At 39.6% G+C, this 16,958-nt stretch overlaps 1 protein-coding gene across 1 annotated transcript in view; it reads left to right on the top strand.

Annotated features, from left to right (window-relative positions):
• Positions 1-16,958, top strand: part of ANAPC5 (anaphase promoting complex subunit 5) — a 1,323,163-nt gene that overhangs the window by 88,343 nt on the left and 1,217,862 nt on the right. The window contains exons 3-4 of the mRNA XM_044069767.1: positions 1,686-1,795; positions 2,292-2,355. Of these exons, the coding sequence (XP_043925702.1) occupies positions 1,686-1,795; positions 2,292-2,355 (174 nt within the window). The remainder of the gene's footprint in view (positions 1-1,685; positions 1,796-2,291; positions 2,356-16,958) is intronic.

Raw genomic sequence — 16,958 nt, 5'->3', positions numbered from 1 at the left:
AAGAAGGCTTTTTTTTTATGGCAGCTAAGGTTATGTAGGAGGTGCTTAAACAAAAGCTAATACAAAAACTGATAAACTAGAAGCTGGTAAGATACAAGCAGTCACAATTTTTAGTTCCTTCAGTTTTATATACAGGTCAGGCATATTTATTAGCCAGAGGAGAATTTATGGACTGCAATAGAACTGAAGGAATTTATCCAGGAGGTTAAGAGGGCAAGAGTTAACTGGGATACGTTGACTCTTCCAGTAGAACAAGGTGGTTTAAGATTACCTGATTTGAAGGGGTATTTTAGAGCTACACAGTTAAGGCTCACATACATAACATAAGCAGAAGGTTACAATTCAAAATGGAATGTGATAATGATGGAGGGGGGGGGAGTGCAAGGAATAGAGAGAGTGGAGTTTTTGATACAGATCCTTTTAGGAGAATTAATACAGACTTTTATATGCATAAAGTAGCAGAAAGTTTTCTAAGAACAAGGCTAATCTGAGAATGAAGAAAGATTTTTTCAATACGGATGGCAACAATTAGGCGTGCAGGAAATGGATAAGTGGGAGCTGGAATTTACCAGAGAAAACTGGGAAAGGAACCAGGATATTGGGAGCAAATACCCAGAGCTGGAAAGATGAGCGAGATGAAACCAAGTTGACATTTGGATTGCAGGCTAGAGACTGCCTTCCCTACCAGGTATTGATATTGAGAATAGACAAAGAGAATGGGGGCAGGAGAATTTTAATTGAAACACCTGCTGTAGTAGAGTTTTTAATTGAGTGTAGAAAAAAGCTGCTGTTAAAGGGATAATTAGTAGGGCATATAAAATATTGCATGCCAACTATAAGAATCGATTGGAGGAGGTTAAAGACTGTTAAGAGAAATTGGAAAAGCAGTTTTCAAAGGAAAAATGACAGGACATGTACAGTGGATATAAAATGTGTACACACCCCTGTTAAAATGCCAAGTTTTTGTGATATAAGAAAATGAGACCACAATGAATTATTTCAAAACTTTTCCCACCTTTAATGTGACCTGTAACCTGTACAATTCAAGTGAAAAACAAATCTGTTAGGGGAAAAAATATAAAAAAATAAAGTACAATACGCTGGTTCCATAAGTGTGCAAACCCTTAAACTAATACTTTGCTGAAGCACCTTTTGATTTAATGACAGCCCCTTGCTGACATCCATTGTACACTGAACTCTTGGTGTGCTACTGGACATTAACATTGTGGTTAGGGCTGCAAAGAAAAACTGAACCTCTCTTAGATGCCTAAAGTTGGGCCCCTCTTGGATATCTGTCACCCTGTGTATGTGGAATGAATGGGCCACTTGACTGAGAGGGTTTGATGGCTGTCTGTAGCGGGGACAAAAAGGCTGGGAAAAACAGCTGGGTGTACATAGCAAACTAGTGTAATAGAGCTACAGACATTTTTTTTTTGCAGAGAATACCGAACTGCGAGTGCTTTTAAAGTTGTGCATCTTATGACTTGTCTTTGACTGTAACATTTATGAACTATAGCTAGACACATTTATAACTGTGCATTGTTTATTTTTGTATTTAAATTATACACTGTAATCAGAAGAACAGTTTTGCAAACAGACCACGTGTAACATACTGTTGGATTTTGCCCTTAAAAAGGAATGAGTTTGTGTATTTCATCTTGTTGAGCATTTACTGTTTTCATTAGAGTACAGCTGATAGCTGAAGGAGAACTGAAAGACATGGAGGAGTTCTTCTTTGCTGTTCCAAGTGCTTACAATGGCACAGAGCCAGAAGTACAGAAAACCAGTGTAGTAGGTAAGCATCTCCTGATAAGTTATTATTATTCATGATGGTAATGTATAGGATTTAACTTTTGCGTAACTGTTATGCTTGTTAATATCCTTTTTTAAAATTTGCAGGTAAACTGGCAGCATACAGTATTCATACTTTTTTATGTTTAACTTAGGAAATGGGTGCGCAAAGTTCAGATACTGTTAATGTTTTAAACCAGTCTGTACCTCTAAGACCCCCCTTTGCTAAAAGAACATTACATTGTAATGTTCATGACTGGGTCAATTATTTAAAATAACTGCCAAATATGCAATTAGAGCAAAGATTGCTCAAGTTATACTGAATGGAGTGTAGCATTACTAACTAACTTAGAAATTTAAATGCACTAAAGCTTAAATGTTTATATTTATTACAGTGTTCTTGGAGAGTTTTCTTTTATATATAGAAATGTATTTAGTGTTTTGTAGTCCAAATGTATTTAGTATTTTGTAGTCCTTTTACTGACTGCTTTGGTTTCTAGAAAAAAAAAAACAAGGAGTTGATCCTCAGGCAAAAATGAAGAGAAACATTTATACAATGGTCAGGTTTGTTTGTAGTTTCAGATAAGTATGGGTAAAAAGAGATCACTAGGAATTGGCCGTTTATCCTGCATTTCTTCTTGTCAGCTGCCAGAATGTTTGTCGATGTCCACTGACTGTATACACCACTACAGCTTGAGTAATGCTCTAGGCTCTTCTTTTCATTGCTCTGTATCGAGCAAAACTAACATTTTCAGCAAGTACACTTCACTGAAACATTCAGCAATGTTTATCCCAGCAGGTTACTACTTCCAGTACCTGTGGGCAAGTTGTGCTTTGAATATTGCTAGACTTCAAAAAGTAAGCAAACCCTTCCCACTAGAAATTCTATCCAGCTCTTTGCAGCTCTATTTTCATAGCTATTATAGGTTCATAAGTTTATACTAGGCTATCTGCCCTAAGGCATTTATAAGCCTAGCCCAAATTTTTGTGACTTACGCCACCCCTTATATGAAAAAATACTGTGCCCATTAGTTTGTTGTGCCTCTGTCCAGCAGTGACACAGAGATGATTCCCGGGATAAACCTACGATCTCCCATCCACAGGTCAAGATTTCTCTTGAACAGAGCCAGCGAGGTGCTCTGCCTCACATGGATCGGGATTTTATTCCACAGCATAGGGAGTCTCTGAGTGATAAATCTATCCCTCCAGCACGTCCTATTTATATCCGTGCTAAGGTTTAAGTCGCTTGCTCTAGTGGTTTTGGTGGATTTGGATTTTTGAGGTGGAGCATGTCCATTAATTCCGGGTTGGACATGGCCTTGTATGTCAGGCACATGTCACCTCTGAGCAGATGGTATGCAACTGAATAGAGCTGGAGTTTCTTCAATCTGGCAGCATATGACAGATTTTGGAGTCCCTTTATCCTTTTGGTGAGGAACTTTTGGGGTCTCTCCAATTGCTGCAGATGTCGGGTGAGATGCATCCCGAATGGGGCATTGTACTCGATCATTGGTCTGATAAGTGAAGAGTACAGGGGAACAATGACCTCACTAGATCTGGATGTGAATCCCTTCATGATCAGGTGGGCAATGTAGAAGGTCTTTCTAACCACTTTAGCAACGTGAGTGTCAAAAGAAAGGCCACTGTCAACCTGGGTCCCCAGGTCCCTGATAACCTCTTCTGTGCTTAGTGGATTGCCGCCTATATGGTAGCTTGGGGTTACCTTGTTTTTCCCGAAGGGTATGACTATACAATTTTGGCGTTTAACTTCAGGCCATGGCTCTGGCACCAGCTATCGGTTTCTGTGAGTCCCTTCTGAAGGATATCCGGGTCCGATGCACTTTCCACTATGGCCCAGTTTGCAGTCGTCTGTAAACTTTGTCAGCCAAAGTCCTCCCATGTTGGCCTGTACTTCTGAGAAGTAGATGCCGAACAATAGGGGGCCAAGGACAGAGCCCTGTGGGACACCGCTTGTGACCGGCTTGGAGTCTGACATAGCGCCAGCAACTCTAACCCTGTGGGTTCTGTCCTTAAGCCAGTTTGCAACCCATCTTGTGACATATGGGTTTACTTTTAAGCTGGTAAGTTTTTCTACAATACCCGAGTGGGGTATTGTGTCGAAGGCCTTTGCAAGGTCAAGGTAGGCTGTATGGACTGCCTTTCCTCATCAATGGCCTTGGTGACTGTTTCAAGAAGTCGACCAAGTTCAAAAGGCATGATCTGCCCTTGACAAGCCAAACTGGGTCGGGTCCAATGTCTGCAAGTCCCTATATCTTTGTTTATGAGCTCCATTATGATCCTCTCCATAGCTTTGCAGACTAGACTTGTTAAGCTTATGGGGCGGTAATTACCAGGGTCCGTAGAGGCACCGCCTTTGTGGAGTGGGACCACAGTTGCTGTATGCCACTCCTTAGGCACGTATCCTGTGGTAAGGCTGAGATTAAACAGCTGCCTTATGTGCGGGTTTAATTCCTCATTTAGCTCATGTAGCACACAGCTGGGGACACCATCCGGTCCCATTGATGCTGTGTTTTTAGCTTTAGAGAGAGCAGCTTTCACCTGCGCATTTGAGATGTCTGGGAGGCTACACTCTGCTGGGATAGTTATCTCTCCTTTAGGGGGGCAGACCGGGTGAAGTTTGCACTGAACCTGTCTGCCAGTATGTTGGCAATGTCTGTGGGTTCAGTGATTTTTGTATCATTTTGGACTAATTCTGAGCATATCTGGGAGTTTCCACCCAGGTTCCTAATATAGCTGAAAAAGGCCTTATGATTGTCCTTTGAATCCATGGCAATTTTTCTCTCAAAATTGGCCTTAGTTGATTTTATGAGTGCTCGTATTTTTTTACTAATAATGATCAGGGGTGACTTCCCTTTTATGGATTTTACAAGAAAAAAGACTGGCTAGACACCGCTATGTAAAACTGTTTTAATACAAAAAGTTCCAACAACGTAAGCGCTTTCCGGTTCACCAACCCTTCATCAGACAATAAAACACACACAGAAAATTGCCTATTTAAAATCAGTGACAACCAATCAGCTGTTAATACAGAGTTAATAAAGAGTCTTGGTTTTATTTGGGATTGCCTGATCCATGCAGTCCTGGAGGTGTTCATAGAAGGCATTTGTAAGGGCTTCCGCAGCTTTGGTTGTGGTTTCCACTGGCTCAGGGGCCTTCAAGGATACCACACCAGTCTTGAGTAGTGTGAAGTTTGCTTTAGAGAAGTTCTTCACTGTGGTCTTTTTTGTTTGGGGTGGGGGCGGGATGTGGATTTCCAGTGAGATTAGTTTATGATCAGATCTCACCAATGAGGGATATACTTCCGGTGTGGAGCATTTTGTCCCCATGTTTGTGATAATGAGATCTAGTATATATTCTCCTCTCGTGGGAACAGTGACTAGCTGTTCCATGGCATTTGAATTTATGAACTTCAGGAACCGTTGGGCTAGAAAGTTAGGGCTTGAGTAATGTTCCCAGTCTGTATTCGGGTAGTTGAAGTCACCCAATATGATGGTGTTTGGAGATACATTTATACCCTCCAGTGTCTTCAGGAAAGCTGTGTGGGGTTCCTGAGTTTGAGGGGGTGGCCTGTAGCATGCTACAATTTGTAGAGCAGTTTTGCCTATGGTTAGTTGCACCTGGATGGTTTCCGGCTTATGCGTTGCCACCAATCTGGAGGTGTGGGTATCCTTTATGAATATGGATACACCCCTCCTTTTGTGGTGTGGTCCGGGTTTTGGGGCGGGCATGATATGAGGTAAAACCTAATAGTGCCGGAGTGCTCTCAGGAGCCTTGAACCAGGTTTCAGTTACAGCACAGACATCGATGTTCTCCATACTGAGAAGGGCCTCGAGTGCGTGCATTTTGAGATTTAGACTTCTGGCATTGAGCAGCATTACCCTCAGTTTCTTCCCATTTTTGTTTACTAGGGTGGTAGGTTTAGAATTTGAGCCTTGCCTAAAAAAGGCACTATGGGGGTGGCAAGAGCCTTAGCCAATATCCGGAATCCCAGGGGTGACAGGGGTTTTGTGCAAATCCTCCTGTGTATTTCTTCAAAGGGCATACTGTTCATCTCAGTGTAATCTCTACAGTGATTGCATTCATTTAATTCTAGGTCTTAAACTGTTTTTCATAATCTTTAGTATTGCTTTTTTTAAGTTATTTAATCCGTGACAAGCAGAATTTTCTTTTACATATTAACTGGAATAGGCATTGCCAAATCAGATTACATGCTCACCTATTTTAATGGGTGGGTTGGACCATGCTGTTTTTTAATATTTGGTCTTTTTCCATGCTGGACATAAACTTGACTATTATTGAATGTGGTGGTAAGTTTTCCTTCTTTTAAGGTGATCTCAATGATGTATGTGATTTTCAATCCCAAAAGATAATGTTTCAGGTAAATTTAACATTTTATGCTAATGCTATTGTCTCCCTCGTATTTTTCATGTATGCCATCAATTCTGATATTGTTTCATGTCACTGTATTTCATAAATCATCAACTTTTATTTATAAACCAGAGATTTTATTTTAACTACTCCCTGCTACCCTACCCCTCTGTCTGTCCTCACTAACTACCACTGGCTATCTCCCACTTGTTCATCTGTACTTGTTTTCTCCCTACTTGGTACCTACTCTCTATGCCCCCAGAAAATACATATCCTATTCTTACTTCTTACTTATTAATATTCTGACCCCTTCTCCGTTAAAGCTCTGTACAATTCAAGTAGTCTAATTTCTGTTTTTGTAACTGTTTACCACTCCTATGTTTATTTCTGTAATGTTCTTAAATTATATGTTTGAAATGTTCTCAAAAAATGTCATGTCTGGTATTTAATCTTTGTGGCTATGTATAGCTTTTCTCCCCGGGCCCCTACTGGAAAAGGGCTCTAGCTCAGTCGGACATTCCCAGTCAGCAAATGTCAAATAAATAAATAAAATTAATTCATTGTGAGATTCGCCTCGAGTTATTCTCCCTTCATGGTCACTTAAAGCTTCTACACTGCTGCTGATTTGTGCGTCTTGCTGTTTTATAAGAATTTCTAAATGTTCCATTTTCTTTCTGGATTCTTCTGTGAAACTTTCTATTTTAGTGTCCAATATGTTTATTTTTAGTAATACGACCTGCATGATAGATATTAATGACTGTATATCTTTAACAAAGGTACAGCATTTGAAGAACTTAAAGCTATAACTTGTTTCTCTTACTATTAGTGAATATAAATAGCTATCAAATATCTCCAATTTCTAATTTTTTTATTAGATTTTCTGTCCGAAAAGTTTTCAGTCATAGGCTTTCACGAGTTACTGCTCTCAGTTGGCTGTGTTTGCTACGATCCCTCTCTGAATTTTCTTACACATATTCACAAAAAAGTATTTGGATGCATAGAAAAGAGCATGACAGAACTCCCTTGACAGAAGAGCTGTGTGAAAGATGTAGTCCTTATTTTTGAATGTCATGTAGCACAACCTGTTGTGTTTTGTGAAACATTAGGGTACACTGAGAACTTTGTTATGGCACTACTGCTAATTCTTTTAACTGCTGATTATAAATTTCCCAATATCTATGTTGTCTGTCTGAGTAATCTTTCCTGGCTATATGCATATTTATTAAAAAAAAAAATGTTAACACTTGCATATTGACACCATAATTTCCTTTTTAAGTATTTCGTTCTTTTTTCAGTTGCATTACGATAGTATTGGGCAGTGTATACTCCATCAGTGTTCACACCTATCCAAAAGTCTTTGTTATACTGGTGTAATATGTTGCAAAATTGAAAATAAATCTGTAAGCAAATCCTCCCTATCCACTAGTTTGGAATACTTCACGCTTATTCCTAGCTTGTAATGGTTTTCCCCTCTCTCACACTGAAAGAAATGGATAATTATTGTACAGTATCTGTTGCCCCTCTTTGGGGATACATCTTGTACCAGAAATGTGTTGTTTCTCTGGAATTTGAAAGTGCAATTGACCATAAAATTAATCACCTTTATACTGTTTATATATACTTTTGATGTGGCAAATTTTTCAGCACCCTATCCTTTGCATGGATGCACACACACACTTTCTCACACTCTCTCTCAAGGATGCTGGCATGTGGGGCCAGTGTCGGTCACTGAAGTAATACTATCATTGATATTTTGTTTTTACTGCCGTATGTTAATTGAATAGTCAGATCTGTTCAGTTGAAACTACCTGTCCCCACTCCTTTCTCTCTTCTTTGCTTGCTCTTCTTCAAGCAGCACTAACCTTTTATATTTTTTTATCATAAAGCTGTTTGCTGATTTTTGTACATTAGAACATATTCCTATACTTTTCACTTCCAACCAACCTGCTTTTTTTAGCCATGTATTTGAACATTATTTTATATATACTATTCCCAAATTCACCATTTATTTTTTTACAAAAAATGACTTCCTCTATCTTTTAACGATCCCAGCATTTGGTCTTTTACTTTTTTGACAATGCTCAGTTTAGTTTAATTTACTGCACGTTTAATCTTTGATTTACACTTTTGTGTATTGCCATTTTTGACTACGAATAATAAACGTAAGGCTTTGCTGCATCTCAGCAATTGTGTATGTACATACCAACACAACAGCATCATCTCCTTAGTTAATATAAAATGTTCCACCAATGACTGTCAGAATAGTCTGTAGGAGCTCTTAAACTCTGTACCACACGTTCCTAGAAAATATGTTCCCAGTTTCCAATCTCATTCCCTTCCCATCTCTAACATTTGCTCTCCACTTTAGAGAAAATCCTCTGAAGCCTGCTTGAGTATGGAAAGTACGTGTGCAAATATTTCCTTGCAGATATTTTAAGTCTTCTAGACTTCGTAGCATAGCTAGGGGCCTTATACATATTCCCATTGCCTTTTTGTAAGATGTAGTTCTAATCTTCCATCCAAGCCTTTTTTTTTTTTTTTTTTTTAATTTCCCATGATTCTTTTTATAATTATGTAGCATTTTGTATGCCTTGATAATTACCCTGGTATTGATAACATATGTTCATGATTCCACTAAAACCCCTAGCAGAGCTGCCTTTCACTCGTTACAACTCTGTGTTTTATGTTATGCGAATAGTCCCTGATATAGAAGGCATTCTGTGGCCTGCAGTTAAGCATCTGCTTGTCATCTTCACTCTGTATTGCTTCTCCATTCCAGTTTTGTTCCCGTTAATGCAGTTTTTTTTTTCACTTCCTCTACTTCCTGTTATCTCCTGTTTGTTTTCTATACCCTTAGTTTGTATGCATTCCTACTGGCACAGTGTCCTCTCTCCACTCACTCTCTATCTTATTCTGTATAATGTCTGCCACTTTATATGTATGTGCATTTTACACTGTTTTTATAAAGTACACACGGTATAGCTATTTCTTTTCTCCTTGAGGGCTTGCTTCCAAAACTCCAATATCTCTGCATCCTTCTCCCACCTTGCTTCACCATTTTTTTTTCTACTTTGCTCTATAACCATCTGCCTGTTCTCACATGCTCTCCCTACATATGTATGTATGAGTGCCTGGCACTGGATTGAACAGAAAGTGCCATGACACCCAGTAGAGTGACCCAATTTGGTCGACAGGTATGTAGGATCGACGATCCCCAAGTAGGTGAATATTTCTTTTCCTTGGAGATTTTGTGATCTCTGAGTTAGTATATATAATTAGTAGGAGATGTGGGGGGTACAGGGGGCAAGCCCCCTGGAAAAGCACTTGCCATTGGTTTAGTCTGCTGTGGGGTAATGCTCGGAGCATGGGCAGAACTTGTTGATAATGTTGACTTTGGTATCCCAAAATCAGTCTACTTGGTGTCTGGGCACTGCATATACGTATGTCAAGTTCAGAATGTTAGGTTCCGAGATATTTCCCTGTGGGGTACATTTGGTTCGGGACACATGGCTTAAATGAAATTCATCTCCAGAGACATATTGTTGTCTCTAATTCACTCTGGGCATAGAGAAGTATGCAGCACAGTAGGCGACCTGTCACTAAGCAAATGCAGAGGGAGAAAATGTCCTTGCTCCTTCCCCCAATGTACTCAGTGATAGCAGGCAGCAGAAGGATGCACAGTGGGCATGTTAGTGGCAGTAAAAATGCAATGCACAATGGGCAGTGCCTGTATTAATGTGACAAGTGTGTGTAGAATTTTATTCAGTGTGCTAGGAGCATTTCTGAAAACATACACACACTGGAGTGCAAGTATACCTTCAAACTGAGTTTTCCTAAACCACGCTGTTCAACAAGAATAGGTTTGTCTGACTTTTTTCTCTTCCACTCTTCTCTTCTCAGATTCCTTTAACTCCTTTTAATCTCATCCACTGCTTTTTCTTCTGGCTGATAGACGTATCCCTGACCAATGTACAGGACCAGATTAACTAAACAACTAAAAAAAAAAAATTTCATTGTCTGCATTTTACTGTTCATGGCCATTACTTTCCAGTGTCTTATTTTTCAATAATTTTCTGATTGGCCTCTTCCCACATATCTTTAGCTGCCAGAGTTGAATCCTTTCTAATCATCATCATCTTCTTTTGGCTGTTCCCATTATGGGTCGCCACAGCAGATCACCTGTTTCCATTTCTTCCTGTCCACTGCATCTTGCTCTGTCACACCAACCATCTGCATGTCCTCTCTCACCACATCCATAAACCTTATCTTAGGCTTTCCTCTTTTCCTGTTTCCTGGTAGCTTCATCCTTAGCATCTTTTTCCCAATATACTTGGCATCCCTCCTCGGCACATGTCCAAACCAATGTAATCGTGCCTCTCTGGCTTTCTCTCCAAACCTTCCAACCTTGGCTGACCCTCTAATATACTTATTCCTAATCCTGTCCACCCTCGTCACACCCAGTGCAAATCTCAACATCTTTAATTTTGCCACATCCAGCTCAAACTCCTGCCTTTTTGTCAATGCCACTGTCTCCAACCCATATAACATAGCTGGTCTCACTACCCTCTTGTAGACCTTTCCTTTCACTCTTACAGGTACTTGTCTGTCACAAATCACTCCTGACACTCTTCTCCACCCACTCCATCCTGCCTGTACTCTCTTCTTCACCTGTCTTCCACACTCACCGTTACTCTGAACTATTGACCCCAAGTATTTAAACTCATCCACCTTTGCCACCTCTACTCCTTGCATCCTCACCATTCCTCTATCCTCCCTCTCATTCACACACATATATTCTGTCTTAGTTCTGCTGACCTTCATTCCTCTTCTCTCTAGAGCCTATCTCCATCTCTCCAGGGTCTCCTCCACCTGTTCCGTACTCTCACTACAGATCACAATGTCCTCTGCAAATATCATAGTCCACGGGGACTCCTGTCTGATCTCGTCTGTCAACCTGTCCATCACCATTGCAAATAAGAAAGGGCTCAGAGCTGATCCTTGATGTAACCCCATCTCCACCTTAAAGGCATCTGTCACACCCACCGCAGACCTCACCGCTGTCACACTACCCTCGTACATATCCTGTACCACTCTTACATACTTTTCTAACACTCCTGACTTCCTCATACAATACCACAACTCCTCTCTAGGCACCCTGTCATATGCTTTCTCTAAGTCTACAAAAACACAATACAACTCCTTCCGACATTCTCTGTACTTCTCCATCAGCACTCTCAGAGCAAAGATCGCATCTGTAGTGCTCTTTCCTGGCATGAAACCATACTGCTGATCACTAATCATCACGTCCCTTCTTAACCTTGCTTCCACTACTCTTTCCCATAACTTCATGCTGTGACTGATCCGTTATATCCCTCTGGAACTGTTCAGTTATATCCCTCTGTAGTTACTACAGCTCTGCACATCACCCTTATTCTTAAAAATCAGTACCAAAACACTTTTTCTCCATTCCTCAGGCATCCTCTCACTTTCCAAGATTTCATTAAACAATCTGGTTAAAAACTCCACTGCCATTTCACCTAAACACCTCCATGCTTCCACAGGTATGTCATCTGGGCCAACAGCCTTTCCATTCTTCATAGCTATCCTTACTTCCTCCTTGCTAATCCATTGTACTTCATGATTTACTATCCCTGCATCATCCAACCTTCTCTCCCTCTCATTCTCTTCATTCATCAACCCCTCAAAGTACTCTTTCCATCTCCTCAACACACTCTCCTCGCTTGTGAGTATGTTTCCCTCATTATCCTTTATCACCTTTACCTGCTGCACATCTTTCCTAGCTCTGTCCCTCTGTCTAGCCAATCGGTAGAGGTTCTTTTCTCCCTCCTTAGTGTCCAACCTTTCATACAACTCTTCATATGCCTTATCCTTAGCCTTCGCCACCTCTCTATTTGCGATGCACCTCATCTCCTTATACTCCTGTCTACTTTATTCATCTCTCTGACAATCCCACTTCTTCTTTGCCAACCTGTTTTTCTGTATATTCTCCTCTACTTCCTCATTCAACCACCATGTCTCCTTGTTGTCCTTCCTCTGTCCAGATGTGATAACAAGCACCTTTCTAACTGTCTCCCTTACTAGCTCTGCTGTAGTTACCCAGCTATTTGGTAACTCTTCAGTGCCACCCAGTGCCTGCCTTAACTCATTCCTGAACTCTACCTCACAATTACCCTTTTTCAATTTCCACCACTTGATCCTTGGTGCTGCCCTCACACTCCTCCTCCTCTTCTTGATAAGCAACGTCATCCTACAAACCACTATCCTATGCTGCCTAATGACACTTTCTCCGGTCACCACTTTACAGTCAGCAATCTCCTTCAAAGTGGCTCTTCTACATAAGATATAATCCACCTGTGTGCATCTTCCTCCACTCTTGTATGTCACCCTATGCTCCTCCCTCTTGTTAAAATATGTGTTCACCACAGCCATGTCCATCCTTTTCGCAAAATCCAGTACCATCTGACCTTCTGCATTCCTTTAACACCATACCTACCCATCACTTCCTCATCCCTTCTGTTCCCTTCACCAACATGCCCATTGAAATCTGCTTCAATCACTACTCTCTCTCACCCTTGGGTACAGTCATCACCACTTCATCCAATTCACTCCAAAAGTTTTCTTTCTCATCCATTGCACACCCAACTTGTGGAGCATACGCACTAACAACATTCATCATTACACCATCAATTTCCAGCTTCATAAACATCACTCTATCCGACACTCTTTTTTCACCTCCAAAACACTCAGCATACTGTTCCTTCAGAATAACTCCTACGCCATTTCTCCTCCCATCCACACCATGATAAAACAATTTGAACCCACCTCAGATACACCTAGCCTTACTCCCCTTCCATCTGGTCTTTTGCACACACAATATACCAACCTTCCTTCTGTCCATCATATCAGTTAGCTCTCTCCCTATACCAGTCATACTGCCAACATTCAAAGTTCCGACCCTCACTACCACCAGCCTTTCTCCTCTCCTCCTGCCTTCGGCCATGTCTTCCGCCTCTTCTCCTCCTTCGGCCAACAGTAGCCCAATTTCTGCCAGCACCCTGTAGTCTAACAGTACTGGTGGCGGTCGTTGTTAACCTGGGCCTCTACCAATCCGGTATAAAAATTTTCTTGGTGACTGCATGAAATGTTTCGAGTCCTTTCTAATCAATATACTTAAATACTTCATCTTTTTCTATTCCCAAATTGGTATTGGTGAAATAATTTAATGTTTAGGCACATAGTTAAAACAAAGGATGCAACAGTGAATTGTTTTGTACTCTGAAAATATAAAATATCCTACAACTTTCTAATGTCAAATTAAGGATCTGTCAGGTACAAGATAATGTCATCAGCAAGCAAAGCTCATTTTTTTCTCATAGTGCCTCTTTTATTTTTTTAAAACATCTTTATTTAATTATCGGTTAAGACAAGCAAACCTACATCAACAGAAAAGAAAACAAACCATATTAACATTTTCCATTTACATCCTTTGTACATATTTTCTTTCTTAAATTGCTGAATTCCTACCTTCCCTTAAACCTCGTTCCTCCTCCTGAACATTATTCTGCATTTATTGTTACCAAAATTTCCATTTATTTGTATGTAATTTACTCCTTTCCTTTTTTAAAGACCCCTCTTCCAGTTTTTATCTGTTTTATAATATTCAGTACTTGATAAACATTTGGTGTAGTCTTTGATTTTTCATTTTCAAATTATCTTTCCAGTCTCTCCCTCCAGTCTTTCCTAAACACATCTGATATTGCACAACAGCTGTAAGAACCAATTTTGTATGCTCTGCTAATTCTCTATTTTTAACATCATCTTCTGTTCTAGAGTCAACTGAAAACTCTACCAGAGTAGGTCTTTTACTTAAGATTCCCCTATTCTGTTCTGTTTGCCTGTATTCTGATATCCTTTCCTGATAGGCAAAAAAGTCTGCAGCCTGCAGTCCAGACATCATCTTGGCCTCATTCCAGTCTATTATCTTTTCCTTTCTAGTTATTTGCTCCCAATACCTTGGTTTCTTTGAGAGCTTTCTCCATTAAATTCCAATCCCTCTTCCTGTTTACTCCCTTACTTGCAGTCATCAATATTCACAAAATCTCTTTTCTGCATTCTTGTGTTGGCTTAGTTCTTTATATTCATAAAGCAGAATGTATTCAATGTGCTGTATGGTTAGTATTCTCATTAAGGACCTGCATCCAAAAGTCCTTTAATTTTCTTTAACCCCCCACCCCCACCCCTTCATCATTGTCCCTTTCTGCTTTGAATTATAACCTTCTGCTTGTGTTAATGTATATGAACCTTAAATTTGTAGCTCTAAAATATCTGTTTAAATCAGGTAATTCTGTACTGCTTTGTCCTGTTGGTAGGATCAACGTGTCCCACTTAATCATGCCCTCTTCCCCCCTCCAGATACATTTCTTCAACTCTTAATTATTGTTTACAACTTCTCCTCTTTTGATAAAATATGCCTGACAGTATGTAAAACTAAACGGACTAAAAACATTCACTGCTTGCATCTTGCTATCCATAACCATAAATGAACTTCCAGTTTTTTTTGCATTTTTTTGTTTAGCCTCTTCCCACATATCTATAGTTGCTATGACCGAAACCTTTTAAATCCATACTTTTAAATATTTCATCTTATCGTGTCCTACTAGATATGGGTATTGCTGAACCAATTCATGAGTGGGTACATGATTTACAGCTATAGCCTTTATCATCATTAATTTTATATCCTGAAAAGGCTTGAAACTGTCTCAAAATGTTCTACAACACAGGTAACCGAGATGGCCTTTTCTGGATGTATCTGGTACAAAATAACATAATTTGCAAATAAAGCCAACGTTTCTTGATAACCTACCAATTCTATCTTTACATTTCAGTCCCTTATTTTTCTAGAAAATGACTCTGAATATAAAGCAAATAATGGAGAAGACACCCCAGTCTTATCAGGGGAGCCCTCCCACTCTAATTCTTGTTGCCTTTGATCCTTCATATATCCTTTCAATTAACCTTATTTTGTCAGGGAATACAAATGCTTCCATTACCCTACTCATAAGATTCCCGCTTACTCTGTCAAATGGTTTCTCTGTATCAAGACCCGCCAACAGCAGTGGTATTTTCTTACATTCTGCTTCCCTTTGGATTGTCATTGTGCTAGTAATGTCAAACATTTACCTGCTCTCCACAAAATCACAGTGATCCATATCTATCAATTTTGGCAACACCTTTGTTATTCTTTTAGCTAATACAGATACATGCTTCATAATTGTGGTTTAATATTGAAGTGGGTCTGTATGAAGCTGGGGCTTGCATGGTAATACAGCCACCACAGTTTTCTTCCAAGATGTTGGTGCTTGCCTTTCTATTAAAATATAAAATCTTCCAGATCCTCATCACTTTCCTCTCTTCTAACTTCTACGGAAATCTGTTTTATGGAGACTTTCCTTAGAATTGATTATACATCACCATTTTATCTCTCCTACTTTCTTAACTGTTAGGTGTTGAGCATACCTCTCAACCTGGAATCAGCAAAAATCTGGACAAAGCCCATGAAAAGTAGGTACCAATCTGTATGCTGATTAACATAAAATTTGCATACATAATTATGTAACCTCACCCACTCCAGTGGAATTGTGGGATATCAGCTTTCAAATGCAAACTGAAGAACAGACTATCAAAATATGGCCGCAGACCCTGTAGTAAATTGTAACCATTTTTTTAATGTGTAGCAATGGTGTTCACTGGGAAGGGAGAAGATGATGATTTTGTTTTTGGTAACTTGCAGTATGTGGCTTTTTTATGGTAAAAGTAGGGCATTTAATGGTAGGCAATATTTTAATCTTAGCAAAAGAATATTATAGTTTGCTAGACCTCCAAATGTAATTCTCCATAGCCTACTGATCAGTGGCATAGCTACAATTTGTGCCACCTGGGGCTGTCTGAGTTTACCGTGCTTCCCCCCCCTCACAAAATCATGGTCGAAGGGGGGCCCTCCTTATACAGCTCTTCCCTGCAGCCATTCCAATGTCCCATTATTTGGTTATTTCACCCCCATCTGTCATAAACATTGTAATGTGCATACTGCTTTACTTCTACAATGATTTGGATTTCATTTAAAGCTTTTATTTTATATTTTACAGCACAAACACATGGAAACATTTGCTAAACAAAGCAATGCAGTCTCGCAATGAAAATAGACTTAGCATTAAAACATCTTTGCCCTTGAAACTCACATTCATTGAAACAGCATTCTCCCACATTCAAAGAAAATGCATCTGGCCAGTGGTGGATAAAGATAATATTTGGGCTTTTTTCAAATCACAGGCCCCTTGCACATGAAACATGCATGATTGTATTAAATTATATTCCTTGTATAATACAGTACAGGTGTTACATGCATGTGTTCTTTGATGCACCTTGATTGTATTAAATTATATTCCTTGTATAATGCAGTGCAGGTGTTGAGTACATTTTAAATTTATTGTTTTGAACATTTTTCCAGTAAGCAGTGAAACAAAAATGAACCAATAATAAGAAAACTGGCCACTTCAGAACATTTCCATCATTAAAGTCTACACTCCACCAGTATCAGTACATATGCACAATCTCTGTAGAAGTAAAAGTTAACTAAATAATTCCACATTAAAGAGATATGTGACTAATGAAGAGGTTGCTGCTAGCAAACAACTTTATATTTCATTGTTTCATCCACCGTATTTTTAGTACATATGCACAAGGTTCATACTGGTAG

Source organism: Protopterus annectens, chromosome 4.part0 (assembly GCF_019279795.1).
Source record: "Protopterus annectens isolate FY-2018-M chromosome 4.part0, PAN1.0, whole genome shotgun sequence".
Classification (NCBI taxonomy): Eukaryota; Metazoa; Chordata; order Ceratodontiformes; family Protopteridae; genus Protopterus; species Protopterus annectens.
This window is presented reverse-complemented; position numbering and strand designations above follow the sequence as displayed.